This window comes from Drosophila albomicans, chromosome 2R, assembly GCF_009650485.2.
Source record: "Drosophila albomicans strain 15112-1751.03 chromosome 2R, ASM965048v2, whole genome shotgun sequence".
NCBI classification, from domain to species: domain Eukaryota; kingdom Metazoa; phylum Arthropoda; class Insecta; order Diptera; family Drosophilidae; genus Drosophila; species Drosophila albomicans.
Window position 1 is genome coordinate 10,940,826 of NC_047631.2, and position 16,654 is coordinate 10,957,479.

At 35.0% G+C, this 16,654-nt stretch overlaps 2 protein-coding genes and 1 long non-coding RNA gene across 4 annotated transcripts; 1 reads left to right on the forward strand and 2 right to left on the reverse strand.

The window, feature by feature from the left end:
* The first annotated feature begins 412 nt into the window (after positions 1 to 412).
* On the forward strand, positions 413 to 9,672 carry LOC117575698 (uncharacterized). Of its 2 annotated transcripts, none has more exons than XR_007955275.1 (3): positions 413 to 1,187; positions 1,640 to 2,592; positions 6,552 to 9,672. It is a non-coding gene; the product is annotated as an uncharacterized LOC117575698 (long non-coding RNA). The 2 variants fall into 2 exon arrangements; XR_004572898.2 differs by having other exon boundaries at positions 416 to 1,529.
* Positions 9,673 to 10,319: 647 nt separating this feature from the next.
* On the reverse strand, positions 10,320 to 12,267 carry LOC117576157 (dihydrolipoyllysine-residue succinyltransferase component of 2-oxoglutarate dehydrogenase complex, mitochondrial-like). Its single transcript, XM_034260732.2, has 7 exons — positions 12,099 to 12,267; positions 11,931 to 12,040; positions 11,776 to 11,877; positions 11,213 to 11,716; positions 11,012 to 11,156; positions 10,650 to 10,955; positions 10,320 to 10,588 (listed from the first exon to the last, which is right to left on the reverse strand). Exons 1-7 carry the CDS (start codon positions 12,180 to 12,182, stop codon positions 10,454 to 10,456), a joined length of 1,386 nt encoding a protein of 461 aa, XP_034116623.1. The 5' UTR covers positions 12,183 to 12,267; the 3' UTR covers positions 10,320 to 10,453.
* Positions 12,268 to 13,228: 961 nt separating this feature from the next.
* LOC117573695 (dihydrolipoyllysine-residue succinyltransferase component of 2-oxoglutarate dehydrogenase complex, mitochondrial) lies at positions 13,229 to 16,350 on the reverse strand. The gene is made up of 7 exons (XM_034257055.2): positions 16,096 to 16,350; positions 15,627 to 15,745; positions 15,463 to 15,564; positions 14,784 to 15,341; positions 14,580 to 14,724; positions 13,873 to 14,178; positions 13,229 to 13,808 (listed from the first exon to the last, which is right to left on the reverse strand). Exons 1-7 carry the CDS (start codon positions 16,177 to 16,179, stop codon positions 13,674 to 13,676), a joined length of 1,449 nt encoding a protein of 482 aa, XP_034112946.1. The 5' UTR covers positions 16,180 to 16,350; the 3' UTR covers positions 13,229 to 13,673.
* Between the last annotated feature and the right edge of the window lie 304 nt (positions 16,351 to 16,654).

Genomic DNA, 16,654 nt, shown 5'->3' on the forward strand with positions numbered 1-16,654 from the left:
GAAAAGAATTTTAATGCATCAGATTCAACCCTTAACTTGTTGATATGCCCGAAAAGCGCGGCAAACAAAATGAAAACTGTAAACTGCAAAATGAATGAAACTAGCGAAGGAAGCGTAGGAAATGAGGAAAATAAGTCAGCGACCGGGCATGATGAGTATTTTTGGCGACTAAGAAAAAGGTTGGATGACCCACAAGTCGAAGTAAAGGATACAAATCTGTGTACTGGGGACCCTGTTGGGTTGGATGCATTGCATTGGACCTGTGTTCATTTAAACATAAATTCAGTAAAGACAAATTGATGGTCAGAATTTCGCTTTCAAACCAGTTACCCAACAATCTGATTCAGATATTCATCTTGCGAATCTCGCTAAACTTGCCTAAAGTAGAAGCACGAAAATAGGTAAAAAAAAAAAATATATAGTTTTCCCATCAGAGCGAGCAGACAATTGCAGTTCACAACGGTCAAGGATATTCAAGGATGTTGGGCAGCAAGCAGGCAGGCAGGCTGGCAGCAGTTGGGAGGCATAACTGGTTTCGCGGTCCAGCAGCCGTCGTTGCAGCTTCCATAGCCAGGTGTGACGCGATCCAGATGCTGTGCGAGCATCGCTAGACCCACCACCATGAATAGGAAACGCACTTTTTACCAATGATCTGGGCAACGGTTTTTCTATAATAAACTTGCCTAACGGGTTTTTGTATACTACACGCATTGTTGCCCATTGTCCTATTGTCCATATCCGGCCAGACAATGCACAAAGCTTTGCAGCAACAGCCTCCCGATCCAGATCCTGATCCTCAACCCTGAACTGACAGCGTATATAAACCACGGCTGCTGCGGAGAAACAATCAGTTTCATTTCAATCTTCAAACGCTGAGGATCAACAGCAGCAGCAGCAGGAGCAGCAGCTACAGCGGCACAAGGAGCAGCCGAGGACTTTGTGTGGATCAGCAACAGATCCTCCATCCTGCAGCGCCATGCTCTGGCAGCGCTAAGCAGGCTGTTGCACGTGGCATTACCAACACAACCAAAAATCTCAAGAAACCTTTCAAGTTTACTTTCAACCGTTCCGAAAAACACAAACTCAAAAACGCTCAAAATCAAATCAACAATTTCAACAAAGTTATTAACAAAATAAAAACCAAAAATATAACTACATAAAACTAAACCCAAATCACATCACCGAAAGTCAGATTAATTTTTACATTCAATTAAAAACACAAACAAAAATAGTTAAAGTAAAATATTGATTTTACTCAATTGTGCGACAACATTAAACCATAAAATAAAATAAAAAGGACTCAACAGGCACACATATTGAAATTCCATAATAAATCAAACAAAAGCAATTTCAATAGCAGAATATACAGACAAATCGTATAAAGAAAAAATAATACATTTTAAATAAATTCTATTGAAAAGTGCACACAGCTTGACATCAATTGGAAAGTTTTCAAAGCAAAAACCAGCAACAGACGACAAAGGAATTATCGCAGAGATATTAATATTATTTTTTTATATATTTTACAGGTAAGCCTTAACATTTTTCTTTATTTGCCAGTGAAAAGTGAAACTGTTTCAGCAATTAATTTTTTTTTTATTACTATTATCATAATGGTTTATTTGGTGTGTCTTTATAGGACCCTTAAAAGAAGTTTAGTTCAACTCAAGCTAAACTAGCATGGATCAAACAACAATACCAAATACTATTCGATTTCATGAAAATTGTTATGAAACTCAAAGAAATTTATAAATGTCTATTGCTCATTTTCCTCTACTGCAATGACACTCAAAATCCGAAATTAAGCAATCAAAAGACGTCAAAATTCCAAAAACCACAACATCAACATCGAAATTATAAAAGCCTTGATAAACTGAAATGCTACTGCCGGCAGCTCAGCTCCGTTGCATTGTGCACCAAACAAGAGACCAGGCCAGCAAATCACACAGAATCCCGACAAAAAATGCAAGGAAGGAAACCAAAATTCAAATTTAGCCAGCAACAGCAAATTCAATACTCGCAAAGCAAAGCACAAATGCAGCACGCTAATGATAATGAAACGACGACCACGAGGATCAAGCATTTGACGGCGAAAAAGGAGCAAGGAGCGACAGCAGAGGCAACAACAGCGACGTTGGCAGCGAACAGTAGCATCGACAGCGACTGCGACTGCGGCAGCAACGTCGACCGACAGTTATCTAAGGCAGCAGCTAAACGGGGAGAAAGTTACCCCGCCATAGATATTTGGCTGAATATCTAAACAGGGGCAAATGCCCCACACAAGCACAAGCATAAGCACAAGCCCAAGCAAAAACAGTAGCAGCAGCAACCCCCTCGACAGGAAGCAAATTCAAATACAAATCCAAACACACAAACACACACCCCAAGCACACTACACTACCATTCAAGCTAAGCTACTACGGCGAATTCAAAACACACACACGAACACACACATACAGGCCCACAGCCGACAAAGAGCGCAACCAGCAAAAGAGAGCGCGAGAGCGTGAGAGAACGAAAGTGAGCAGGCGGCAACATGAGAGCACCTTTGGCAATCCAAAAAGCACACAACAAAATCCAACAATTTCGCAAGTATGTTCTGACATTTTCTTAAGTTTACCATTTTCAGTTTTGTACATTTTTTACATTTCGAAACTGGCGAACAAAAAAGCAAAACACAAAAAAATAGAAGCAAAAAGCTCAATCAAAAAATCGTACAGCCAAAAGGTGTGCTTGTGTTGCAGCAACCAATTCAACAAGTTGAAGCAAAAACAAACAAACTAATATTGTACATTTAAGCAGCGATTTTCCACAAACAGCCAAACAAAAACAAACGAAAAATTCTATATAATAGTACTGCGAATCCAAATCGAAATACTATTCTTCCACGGCATCGCAGAAGCCTTCATTTCCAACCCGTACCCGGGCCCCTGTAGTTCATCAAAAAATCCACACACTCAATGCAATAGTTTTTCATTTTGTGTATCAAAACGCAAATCGAATAATCAACCAAATTTCAAATTGACGTTTCGTCATTATTATTCTTAAGTTTTCACAAACCAGCAATTTATAAGGAAAGAACCAAGAAGAAAATCAAGTTTCGCATCACAAGAAATTCAGGCATAAACCAACCACCACTTTGGAACACAACTCACACATACACACACACACATACACCACAAAACTTTAGAGCACATATACAGGGGCACTCGAACACACAAACACACGCACCAAACCTATACACATCAATACACACACATATACCCACACCACTTTAGAAATAAAATGGCTGCAAAGGAAGCTGCTTCTACGATACCCAAGAAGAAAAGAAATAGCCCGACCTCAAAAGTATTTATTTTCGATTCATGGAAAATTTGAAAATTACCTAAAGCAAAAATTTACTTTTTGCATTTTTGGCGCTTTCAATATTTTTTTAACATTTTCATTGACCTAGAAACAGCAAGGCGTTGCAGCATGCAGCATTTTTTATATCGAAATTTTTGAAAATTAAAAAAAAATATTTAATGCCCAAAAATGCTCAAAATAATTCTGAACATACAAATCGAAAAATGTACAATCTTATACTTAGCAAAAAATGATTTTCACAAATTCACATCAGTCTAGCAAATCCCAACAGGTCGTTGGTATATAACAACCATGATACAACTTCAATATACTTCAAAATCCCTTCATTATCCATTGGGTAAAGCGGCAAAAATTAAAAGAAAAATTCAAAATCAAAATATTATTTAACAAGTATTTCATTACAAGGAGCGTATAAAAATAATTTCAAATTGAAAGCCTATCCCGACCAAAATATTTTATACCTTTCTTTACAAATTCAATTTTTTTGAATATTCTCAACTCTAGCTCCTCGGAGTACAAAAAAAAAACTAATATTTTTAACGAAATTTCATCCACATATCAAAATCAGTCAAGTTAATCAGAATCAAAACATCGCATTTTGAATTCACAAAACAAAAACTAATTAAAAAACTCAATTAAAAGATAGTAAAATTCCAACTACAAATTCATATTCGAAAAGCAAAAAATACATAATTAAAATCTAATCCACACATTCAAAAAAAACTTAAAATCAGACACACAAAATTAAATAAAAAATCCAATATATCAAATTTTAAAATTACTAAAACCAAAATTCTAAATAACTGAAAATTAATAATCAAAAGAATAAGACTCAATTCAAATATATCACATACATTTGAAATAAACAAATTCTAATCAGAAACCAAAAAAAATCTCAAAAAATAATCAAGCTTAAAATTTAAAAACCGTAGAATTAAAATTAAAAAAAAAAAAACAATTTAAATTCAAAATACTAATTATGAGGCGTAAAAGATTTTTGAAAATATTATACCAACTCGAGACTATTTTAAAACCAAATTCCTAAGTTCATATTTTAAATCTTTTCAATCATTTTTAAAACAAGAAGCTTACTAATGTGTACCACATCTTTCAGACTTTTTTGACCTCATCCAAATTATGCATTTAAAATATCATGTCCGACAGAATACAATTCAAACTAATATTAACAAACAGACTATAATGACAAAACAATCAAATCCCAAATCTCAAATTAAACAAAAAACAAATTTTTAAATTTTTAATTAATGGTTATTCTAATCTAAATCCAATCCTTAAAATCTAAATCCATTATTTTCATTACAAAATATTCATAAAACAAAAAGAAAATATCTTAAATCAAAATCAATTTTTTAAATAATCCAAAAAATGTTAACATTTATATAAAATATTTTCACCAAGAAATCAGAAAATTCAATCCAAATTCCAAAAAATAAGAATCAAAACTAAACTATAACTAAATTGAATACAATTCATCAAATTTAAAAAATCATAATGAAAACATTAAATCTAAAAATTCTATAAAGGTAACACCAAATTATTTTTTTCTTGAATTTCCAAAAATAACTTCGAGATTTACTACAAAAAAAAATGCAATTAAAAAATTATTCAAGTCAAATTAAAATTTAACAAATAATATAGAAATTCTACAGAGTTCTAAAAAGTTGCCTTATTAAAACCAAAAAAAAGTGATTTGAAAGTGCAAATATTGAATGAAAATTCTTATTATATAAATTTTCGTATTATTTATTTATTATAAAACAAAATCCAAACTATGAGCTACAATTGCAATCCTTATGCAATAACCAATTCAATAGCGAATTTTGAAGAGATAAAAATTTTATTTTTCTAAAATTTTACATATAATTTTCTTTCAAACAAACATTTGACAAAAAATTTGACTTAATTTTGACCAAACCCTTAAAACCTCAAACGCACCACAACTTTAAATGTTTATCCGAAATATTATTTGACAAATTTTAGAAAACACATTTGAATTCATTACAATTTTAATGCCCATATTTAAACTCAGAAAACATAAAACAGTTGTTTTCATTCTTTAAAAAAAAAAAAAAATATTCGAATGTTATCTAGTAAAAGTTACAAAACCGAATCCCCTAAATATAATTTCTGAAACCAATCCTAAAAAATAATCAAAATTGTCTCTTTTATGCTCTTAACAGTAAATCTACAAATTTTAGAAATTTATTTTAAAATGTCATATACTTTTTGACTATAATTGTATAATTTGGAATTCACACAATTCTATTGACTGCAATCTGAACTCTATTTATCTAAAACCATTTCATTTCTATATATAATATATTTAAAATTTATTTTTTAACAAATTTAAATATTAGACATTGAATACAAAAATTATAATCAAAACCACTTAACCAATTTAAAGAAAAATATTTAAATACGAAAAAAAACATACTTGTCAGAAAAATATAAAATTTGATCTAATTAATTTTTTGAATTTAATACATAAACTAAAATTACAAATATTTATTTCAAATTTTCACTTTAATTTCCCATTTAAACTTTTTTACGCAAATAAGAAAAATTCAAAAAATTTTTTTGCAATTTACAACTTTAAACATTTTTTCATCTTTTTCGTACCATATATGAAATTACATTTTGAAGATCGATAACAATTTATACAAATTAAAAAGAAACCCTTTACATATAATATTTAAGAGAGAGTCAATAATATATTTTGTAAATTCGCATAGCATTTTAAAACATTATATTATTTTCTATTGAAATAGTCTAATTGCAAATTATTTAAACATTTTGTTAACAGACCGAAACTTTGAACTCATCTTCAGCTCCAATTATGGTTAATGTTTAAATTATTTCCAAGTTAAATTTCGCCAATATACAAATTTTCAACTTTTTAAAACACCTTAAGAAATATAAAAAATCAATCTTTAGTAATGAAAAGAACGAAATAACATCTCTCCCATAATATAATTATAATTCACAAATGATTTTCTTAAAAATTATATCAAATATTAGACAAATTCATTTTGATAAACAATTAAGACTATAAACACGTTCCTATCCATACACAATTTAGTCTTCATTCGTACAAAAAAATATGAAAAACCAAAATACCTCCAAATATTTATTAACAATTCTTTATCAAAATTATTTTATTTTAGAGCTCGCTAAAAACAAAATCAAAATTTTCACCTTTCGGCTACTCTGGCATGCATCAAAATCCAACAAAATTTTATGGCCATACGGACACAAAATTCAAAACCCATAGCACAAATTCCAGCACTTATAATATTTAAATAGGTAAATTTTAAAAATGCACAAACAAACCCATTTAAACCCAAACGAAACTGCTGAAAACAAATATTTCGTTTTATGAGACAAAATCAACATCTCAAGTAAATTAAACGCCATTTAAAATCAGTAAATATCAGAAATACAACATAAGGAAGAGCCTCCTCAGAAATCATTTCAAAAGTTCAAAACCAACCTAAAAATGAAGTCGAAAGTCGCAGCATTCGGAAGCCCTTAGGCGCATAATTATAACACATTAAGATGACAAATTACAACGAAATTCCCCCAAAAAGCCAGAATATAAATTACAAGAAGTAACGGAAGTTTAATGCGACAAAAGTCAAGAACAAAAAAGAAATACTACAAAATCCTAAAACAAAACAAAAAAAAAAGTAAAAATAATAATAAAAGAATAAGGGCACCAAATGCAGACGCTGGCAAGACGACAACGATGCAATTGTTCTGGCAACTTTCTGGCCAAAAATCTTACAAATGGCGGACGACTCACAGGCAGCTAAAATAGGACAAGGCAGATAAATCAACGCGAAACAAAACAATTCCGAACAAAAACAAGAACAACAGCCACGCGATTATATGTATTTGTAGTAAAAACTTTTTGTTTAGAAGAAGGGGTTGAAATTGAAAAGCAGCTCAGGAGCTCAGCAGCCAAATTCATAAACCAAACGAAAACCAAAACCAAATCTCATACACATACACAAAAACAACACACACACACACATATACATATACACACTAAAAATTATAGACAAAGATAAAGATATTGTGGATAACTCAAAATTGTATAAAAGCGTTTCGAAGAGACAAAACCTAAACCAAAAGAAAAAAACAAAACATAAACAAAATAGAGAAGAACCTGCCAGTTAAATCGAAATCAAAATCCAATTCAAAATCCGCATCCGAATGAGAATCAGAATCAGAATCAAAATCAAAATCAAAGGCGACAAATGAAAACAAAACCAGCAGATGCAGAAACAACTTTAAGCAACAACTAGATACTTATGCGAAGGACACACATGTCAGGCACAACACACATCACACAGACAACACACATCCCATACCCCATAACCCTCCAGAACTTACCCCGGTGACCCCTTCAAATTGTGGTTAGGTTAGTTTTCTTTAGCAAAAGTTCGAACCAACATCAACCAACAGCAGCATCAGCAAAACGAAACGAAAAGCATCATCATCATTATCATCTTCAGTTGAAGACACATCAAACAAAACTTGGCAATAGACGGGGTCGAGACATAATTGCTATCAATAAATAAAATATGGCTGTCATCAGGGGAAAGGGGTAACAAGAGGTAGACAGGGAGTTGGGAGACAGTCAAGCAGCTATTTCAGCCAACTCTCAAACCAGCAAAGCCATCTTCAAACTCCAACGACCACTAGACGCAGACACAATTTTGATTTATAAATTCATTGCGAAAGTTGCTTGGCCAAGCGGCAGCAGCAACAGACTCACAGCAACAACTCCAAAAATAGCAAAAACAACATCACCAAAATACCATCGAAAGTCTTGGCAAAAAAACAACAAAATCAACAACAACATTGAGCTAAAATCGTCTTTCTTTATGAAATTACACATTTCCGACTTGTACAACGAGGACATTGAAGCAGAAGCCAAAAAAGCATCATCAAACAACTACTTCTATGAAAATTTCACCACCCGAATGAAAAAGGCCAACAAGTTTCATATCAAAAAGCAAACACACGGGTTAACTGACAAATTTACTTTTTAGATTCTTATGAAAATGGGGAAATTCTTTAGCTAGCTACTTTTGGCACTGAAGCACATTGACAAAACAAACGTTAAATGCATTTTGGAAATCTGCAAAATCATTAAGAAACACTAGCACGACAACAACAATTGTAGCAAATGGACACTTGTACAATAGTTCTATTGAAAATCATTTCAAAAACAACGAAAACACAAAACGACAAAAACATTACTTAGGATCTATGCAAAGAGAGACATCAACAAACAAAAATGAAAAAGAAAAGAAAAGAAAAGAGAAATTGAAAACGAGAAAAACTCAAATCATTAAACATTTCGGACACAAGGTTGGGGATACCTAGTGTAATTGCTTAGACTTAAGAGTGTTGTACTTGCAGGAAGACAAGTGCAAGACCCAAGCCAGGGCCAACTTAGTTAGCCAAGTTAGATAGAACAAAACAAAATAAAAAATCCAACACCCGATATGTCAAAATCAAAAAGTCTTTGATAAATGAACTCCTTAAGAATTATCCATAAATTTAAATAATGTAACTACACTCTGTATCCCCTTAGTTAAGCTAAAAAAAAAAAAAGGAAAACAAACAAAACAAAAAGCAAATCATACTAGCAAAAGCAAATCACGAAATGGGTCAAAAATGTAGATAATGCCAATCCTTTTGTCTAAAATGACAATTCTTCTAATCTTGCATATATTTTAGACGAAACGATTGTCGCATTTTTTATACACATACATTACATAATTTTATAATTAATTACAAACAATTTCTGTATTAATTTCGACATTCTCCCGTCATTATATTATAATCTCATACTTATACATATATTTCAAATAGGATAAATGTTGTCAGTTCTTTCGGTTTATATACTTTACAAACATATGTGATAAGCAAAAGTTTACAACTAAAACTAAATAACTGTGTTAAATAATCTCTTTGATGGATCTAAAAAAAAAAAAAACAAAACAAAATGAAAATTTAAAGAAATAATCTCTGTTCGCCTTAAGCAAAATCTATTTTTACTTAAAAAATATCTACTAGAAATATTTAAATTACTTGTATAAATTCCAATCAAACAGTACAATATTGTTAAATCAAGAGAAATATTTTTATGACCATATGCACTTTGTAAGCATTAAAAATAGTATTGTATTTATTTTTGACTAAAGCAACAAACAAAAACACAAAAACTAAAATCAATAAAATTGTACAAGCCAATTTGCTCAAATAACAAAAACCATAAAATGATTTTTCAATTCAATTTCTTCTTTTCTAGCCTTTGAGGTGAATCATATGAATATTCATAATTAAACTTAACTAAACAGAATTCGAACCTTTTTAATTTTTTAGAAACTTATGAAACTTATAATTTTCTTTGCCCTTAAGCAGCAAATTAAACGAAGATTAGAATACAAATTAAGAACAGCTATTCCAAAAAATCCAATTTTAGTACGTTTGCAACTAGAATTCTCTATTCTTCTTCTATGTTGAGAACAACATTTCTTTTACTCATTAAATTTCTAAAATATACACAGAAAGAAAACTGCTAAAAATCAAGAATAAAATCTTGAATTAAGAATGTTTATATGTCCAACCAAGGTTTATTTTTAAATCAAAAATATACAAAAAATCAATATTTCCCAAACTCCAAATTTAAAATTATAATCTTGTTCAAGAATGGAAAAATCTAAAAATTGAACCAATAAGCCAAAATATTAAATCAAGATCAAACAATCTAAAATTTAGATCTTTATTTAATTATGTTTCAACCTAAAAATCGAATTTCAAGATTGTTCTTTTTAAAATCAAAAGTAAATTTAATGGTAAAAGAGCAAGCCAATATGATTGAGGTTTTCCTAATGAATTTCTTTTTTTTTATATGCTTAGCAAAGAGTTTTTATTCTGTTTCTGTACCAACATAACATAACATTCGCGGCATATCTGAAAAATGCATAAACTACAAGTACACACAATTTTGACTTTAAAATGAAAACGATGAATTCAACCATTGTTGATATTACAACGGAATAGCCAGTTCTTTTGGATTTTCCAGAACTGACTTAATCTTACGCAAAAATAAAACTGCCTCGCGTCCGTCGATCAATCGATGATCGTACGTCAAGGCCACATACATCATGGGACGTATGACGACCTGGAAAACAATCCAATAAAATGAAATATATAGCAAATATCAAATAGTATAAATAACTCACTTGGCCCTCGTCCGCAATTGGTCGATTCAGAATGCCATGCATTCCGAGAATGGCACTCTGAGGAGGATTAATAATTGGAGTACCCATTAGAGATCCAAAGACGCCGCCATTGCTAATGGTAAAGGTGCCGCCCTCCATATCTTGCACAGTAATCGCATCCTGCTTCGCCTTGATGGCCAAAGCACCCAAAGCCTTCTCGATGTCCGCATAATTCATGTTCTCCACATTGCGGATGACGGGCACAACAAGGCCACGGGGCGTGGCAACAGCCACTGAAATGTCAATGAAATCACGATACACAGTTTCCTGCAAGGACTCAAGTAATCATTAGATATTAAGACAGCTTTAAAAAGCGAGATTACCTTGCCATCGATGACAGCATTTACGACAGGCTGCTCTTGAAGCGCCATTGCGCTGGCCTTTGAGAAGATGGACATAAAGCCCAATTTGACGTTGTACTTCTTCTGGAACTCATCCTGATTCAGTTTACGGAATTCCATGGCAAAGCTGACAAAATAGAAAATCAATTAAAATTAAATGTATAATTGAGTTGGCCAGCTAACCTCATGTCGATCTCGTTGAAAGTGGTCAGCATGGCACAAGTATTCTGAGCATCCTTCAAGCGAGATGCAATCTTTAGACGCATGCGATTCATCTTGACGCGCTTCTCGCTGCGTGTGCCTGTACCACCGCCAGAAGGAGGAGCAGCAGCAGCAGCTGGCTTAGGAGGAGGTGGCGGTGGAGGTGCCACAGTAGGTGCTGCAGGCTTGGGTGGTGGCGTAGGTGGAGGCGATGGTGGCTTGGCAGCAGCTGGAGCGGGTGCCGCTGCAGCAGGAGCAGCGGGTGCAGGAGCTGGCTTAGCTGGAGCAGGAGCAGCTCCAGCTGGAGCAGGACCGGGTTTCATTTTAAACAACTCTTGGCCGCTCTTAACTGCATCTCCATCCTTGACGAGAATGGCTGTTAAAGTGCCAGCAAATGGCGCATTCACCGGCATCGATGTTTTATCCGTTTCAATTTCCATGACGGCCTGATCTGCAGCAAAGGAGTCTCCCACTTTGCAGGTGAATCTGTAAAAAAGGTTAAATATTTAACAGGCAATATTGCTTATCTGATTCATCTCACTTACTTCACATCACCCTCAGAAATGGAATCGGGAAAAGCTGGCGCCTTTACTACCTGCTCGGACCACAAGCTGCTGGTGGTATGAAAGCTTTGTCTGCCAAAAGATCTACTTGGGAAACAATATATTACCCTATTTAAACATGATCGTGGTTCACTTACCGCAGCGCATCTTTACGTTGGCAATCGAAGATGGCAAATGAAGCTTGCTGTTGCTTCTGAACTGCCATGAAGACAGTCAGCTGGGAGCAACGACGTACGCTTAAGTCTAACTAAAGGAATATAAAGTTATATATTGTAAAGATTTTCATTACAATTGCAGCTTCTTACCGTACGCAGCCGCAACGCTCTAAGGCCAACATGCTGCACATTTCGACGCAGACGTGTCGTTAATTCGAAGATAAGACTCGACATTACAAGTGGTATATTCTGAATCAAAAATTACAATTAGTGAGAATTTTTAAGTATTCTCAAATTTGGTGACAGTTATGCAAAGTTAACTAGATTTACAAACCATATATATGTATTATATGGTTAGTGTTAACAATTTATGAAAGCTCTAAAATCTAAAGTCGATGTAACTGCCAAAATTTACTTACACTGCTTGGAGTAATTGCTGAGCGGGTGAAGCAGTTTAAAATTGAAAACTCGATGTAAAATTAAATGTAGAATTGTGATGCTTATAAAATTTCCCGTATATCCTTATGTTCAATTTATATAATCTTTATTTACTTTTTATTTATTATGTGCTCCTGACATAATTAATTTTCTGTTTATTATTTCTGATTTGCTTAAGTAGCCCAGTTAGGTAACAGTACATCTATCTTTGTTATCATATCGTTATTTTTAATAAAAAAAAAACTTTAAATACAGTAAGACGCATCAAATTATTAAGTTTACTAAAACAGATCCAGTTAAATATACATATTTTTAACTTCAAGTGATATAGAAAAATTAAGTTGAGTTATTTTATTGATCGACGCAAAAAATATTAATGTTCTGTAAATTTAATACAATTCGGCAACAACAAATTATACAACAAATGTTACTTGTCATTAAAGTGCGAAGACTTGACGTGCACTGCTTGCATTACTTGATGCCAAAAGCAAGCAGTTCAATACAGAGTACATCGACTGCTGTCAAACTAAATGTGAAATTTGAATTGCACAGCTAACAAAGTAATCTAGGCAAGAGATAAAGAACAGCTGTCGCAAATTGTTCAATATTATAATACTTTTAGTTTAAAGTTGTGTGTAAAAAATAAATATGTATATTGAATGCAGTTCTATTTATTCGAGATTGACGGATCTGCCTTGACTTATGAAATGGACTGGTCTTCCAAAAATGCCTTTTTCTAATGATACTACTGACATCGGTAAGTATAATAGCCCTAATTTTTTATGATTTAATAATAATCTAGCATTTAGCTCAACGTAAGACAATAAAATGTAAGTCAACAATTGATTGAGTATCGGTAACGATATCGCATTTATTCACGACATTGCAACTTGGCATGTGCAGATTACATTGTTCTTTTTTGTTTAAGGTGCAGAAAATAAATATAGTACTTAGAATGGTTACGGTTTTGAAAACAATTCCACGTCGCATTATTTTAATTTTATTAAGTGTCTCACATGAGTGTGTGTGTGTGTGCCAGTGTATTATTCGCTAATTGGTTTTTCAACTCAAAGACAGTTCGATTTGTGACACGCTCGAAAATTTTGAAAATTTACATCAAATGAAAAAATGAAATAGTTTAACGATTACAGTTCTATACAAATAATTTGGCTGTGCTTCCATTTTTTGTTTGGTTTTTGCTAAGGTTGCCGATTCGATAATATCAACTGAACAACGTGGACGCAGCTCTAACAGAACTCGACTCGTTTCGTTCTCGTTCCGAGCCTCTTACAGACCGGCAACAATGATAGCTGGATTCTCAACGGCAGCCTTGACCTTGCGCAGGAACAACACCGCCTCACGACCATCGATGATCCTGTGATCGTATGTTAGTGCAATGTACATCATGGGGCGAATCTTGACCTGCAAGAAGAAAAGTAAAACAATTTAGTTCAATGCTGAAATGCATGTAGAATAAATCACTCACCTCGCCTTTGACGGCAATAGGGCGCTCAAAGATTCCGTGCATGCCGAGGATAGCACTCTGGGGCGGATTAATGATGGGTGTGCCCATCAAGGATCCAAAGACACCGCCGTTACTGATGGTGAAAGTGCCACCGTCCATGTCCTCCACGGTAATTGCATCGCGTTTCGCCTTATCAGCCAAGCCGGCGAGCGCAATCTCAATATCGGCGTAATTCATGCTCTCCACGTTGCGGATAACAGGCACGACGAGACCACGGGGCGTGGCAACAGCCACTGAGATATCCACATAATCACGGTACACAATATCCTGTAAGAGAAAACATTACAATTTAATATAAGCTAAGATTACATAGTATCTTAGAATAAATTTATTTTAGCTGCTTGAAAATGTTTTGATCCGGTTTCCAATTGGACGTACATCATATAATTTAAACTTGAACGAAAGTGAACCCAGAACTGGTTTTGTGCTATAACAAATTCAGGTAATTCACTTCATAAAAAGTCTAAATAAATAATTGTATATAGGGAATTCTCGCTCATCGAATCGAATAATTGTATTTCACGTTGTTTAACTAAAGATCTTATCACCGAACATTCGCCTATGTTCTAGTTGATAAGCAATTGCATAAACAAAGCAAATAATTTCTGAGATAAGCATTGAACTTAAAAACGTCACGAGTGACGCAAAAAGGGGGACAGTCATCTTACCTGGCCATCGATAACAGCGTTGACAACAGGCTGATCCTGTAGAGCGTAAGCGCTAGCCTTGCCAAAGATGGACATGAAGCCCAACTTGATGCCGTACTTCTTGACAAACGCATCCAGATTTTGTTTCCTGAAGTCCATTGCGTAGCTAAAGATGAAAAAGCATGATTAGTAAGGTAAGAAATTGCTGAAGACATTAAACTCAACCTCATATCGATTTCATTGAAGGTGGTCAGCATAGCTGCCGTGTTCTGGGCATCCTTCAAGCGGGCAGCAATCTTTTGACGCATACGGTTCATCTTCACGCGCTGCTCGGAACGCGTACCCAAAATCTGACGCGAACCATCCACAGGCGGCAGTTTCACCTGCGCCACAGCGGGACGCACGGCAGCCGGTGGTGGCGCAGCAGCGCGGGGCGCAGCTGGTGGTGGACGCGCTGCTGGTGGTGGTGGCGGTGGTGGTGCTGCTCTTGCTGCTGGGGCAGCAGCTGGCGCGGCAGCAGGCTTGGGAGCTGCTGCTGCTGGAGCTGCAGCTGGCTTGGGTGGCGCGGGTGCAGCAGCTGGAGCAGCAGCTGCCTTTGCGGGCGCAGCACCGGGCGTCATTTTGAACAGCTCCTGGCCGGGTTTAACCGTATCGCCGTCCTTGACTAGAATCTCGGTGACAGAGCCGGCAAATGGCGCTGGCACAGGCATCGTGGTCTTGTCGGTTTCGATTTCCATGACTGCTTCATCAGCGCCAAACGAATCGCCCACCTTGCAGGTAAATCTGTCAAAAAGAAAGATTATACAAAAGTTTGTTAGTAGGAAAAAACAAATGCCAAGATAAGCTATCAACGAAATATACAACAAGCAGGCAAATTTCGACTCTATGCTAGAGTTGTCCATACTTAATGTCACCCTCGGTAATGGAATCAGCAAAAGGTGGCACTTTTACCACCTGTGCGGAGCACAAGTTGGAGGTAGTGTGAAAGCTTTGCCAGCCCAAGGCACTGAAAGTGAAAGACCGTATTAAAGATTTGCTTGATAATGGAAATATGTACTCTTGACTTACCGCATTGCATCTTGGCAGCGTTGCGTTGCAGGTGCCACACGATGCAACAGTTGTTGCTGCTGCTGCTGAGCGGCCGCAACAATCGCTAGTTGAGAATACTGACGAGCACTGAGCTGCAACTGTTTGCGGGGGGCAGAAGAGAGAAAGAAAATACTTTTGATTAGTAATTATGAATGATTGCACAATCGATAAGTGCGGGGGCGGGGCAGAAGCAACTGGTGAATTTGTCACGTGAATTCGGGTTGGGGGCGTGGCAAATTCCACATGCCAAATGTGCATTGCAAACATTTTTCAATTACATAATCGCATTGTGCGGGACTGTAAAAAACCAAATGATCCAAATACATTCATAATGTGGCCAGCGTCGCAAGATTGGCCAAGATTATGTAGTTATGTATGCATGTGTGTATTAGAGTGTGCGTGTCTGCATGACTCCTCGACTCGATTCGAGTTGAATTTATTCACTTACTTCATGGTTTCGCACGGCTTTGAGACCGACAGTTTGCACGCTACGCGGCAGTTGTCTGGATAATATCGAAATGATGCCCGTCATTGCTGTGATGATATCGTATCGTCTGAGGAGCAGCTGCGTTGGCTGTGTGATTGCTTGGCGAGCACTTTGTGTCAGAAATCTTGCAACTAGTCTAAAATCGAGTGTTTTTTTTTTGTGGGTCTACGGCAGGTTCAACGACGTTCTCCCCGCTCGACGAACGTTCGCTCTTATGTCATGACAAATAACCAGCTGTGTTAGGTTTTTTTGCATTTGTCCACTTTGGTCACATTGTCTAATAGTACGGAATAATTTTAACCGGCTTTGGGTTGCATTAAATTATGTTTAGGTATCAGATAGAATATGTAATATTTAAACTTTTTATTATAAATGATAATATTATAATTAAAAAAAGATGTATAACAAACAAATATTGACAATTTGATTAATTGTATAGACGCACAAAAAAAATCCCAAGATATTCAATAATATTCTTTAATGCGCTTTATTTGCTTAACACATAATTCTATATTATAAT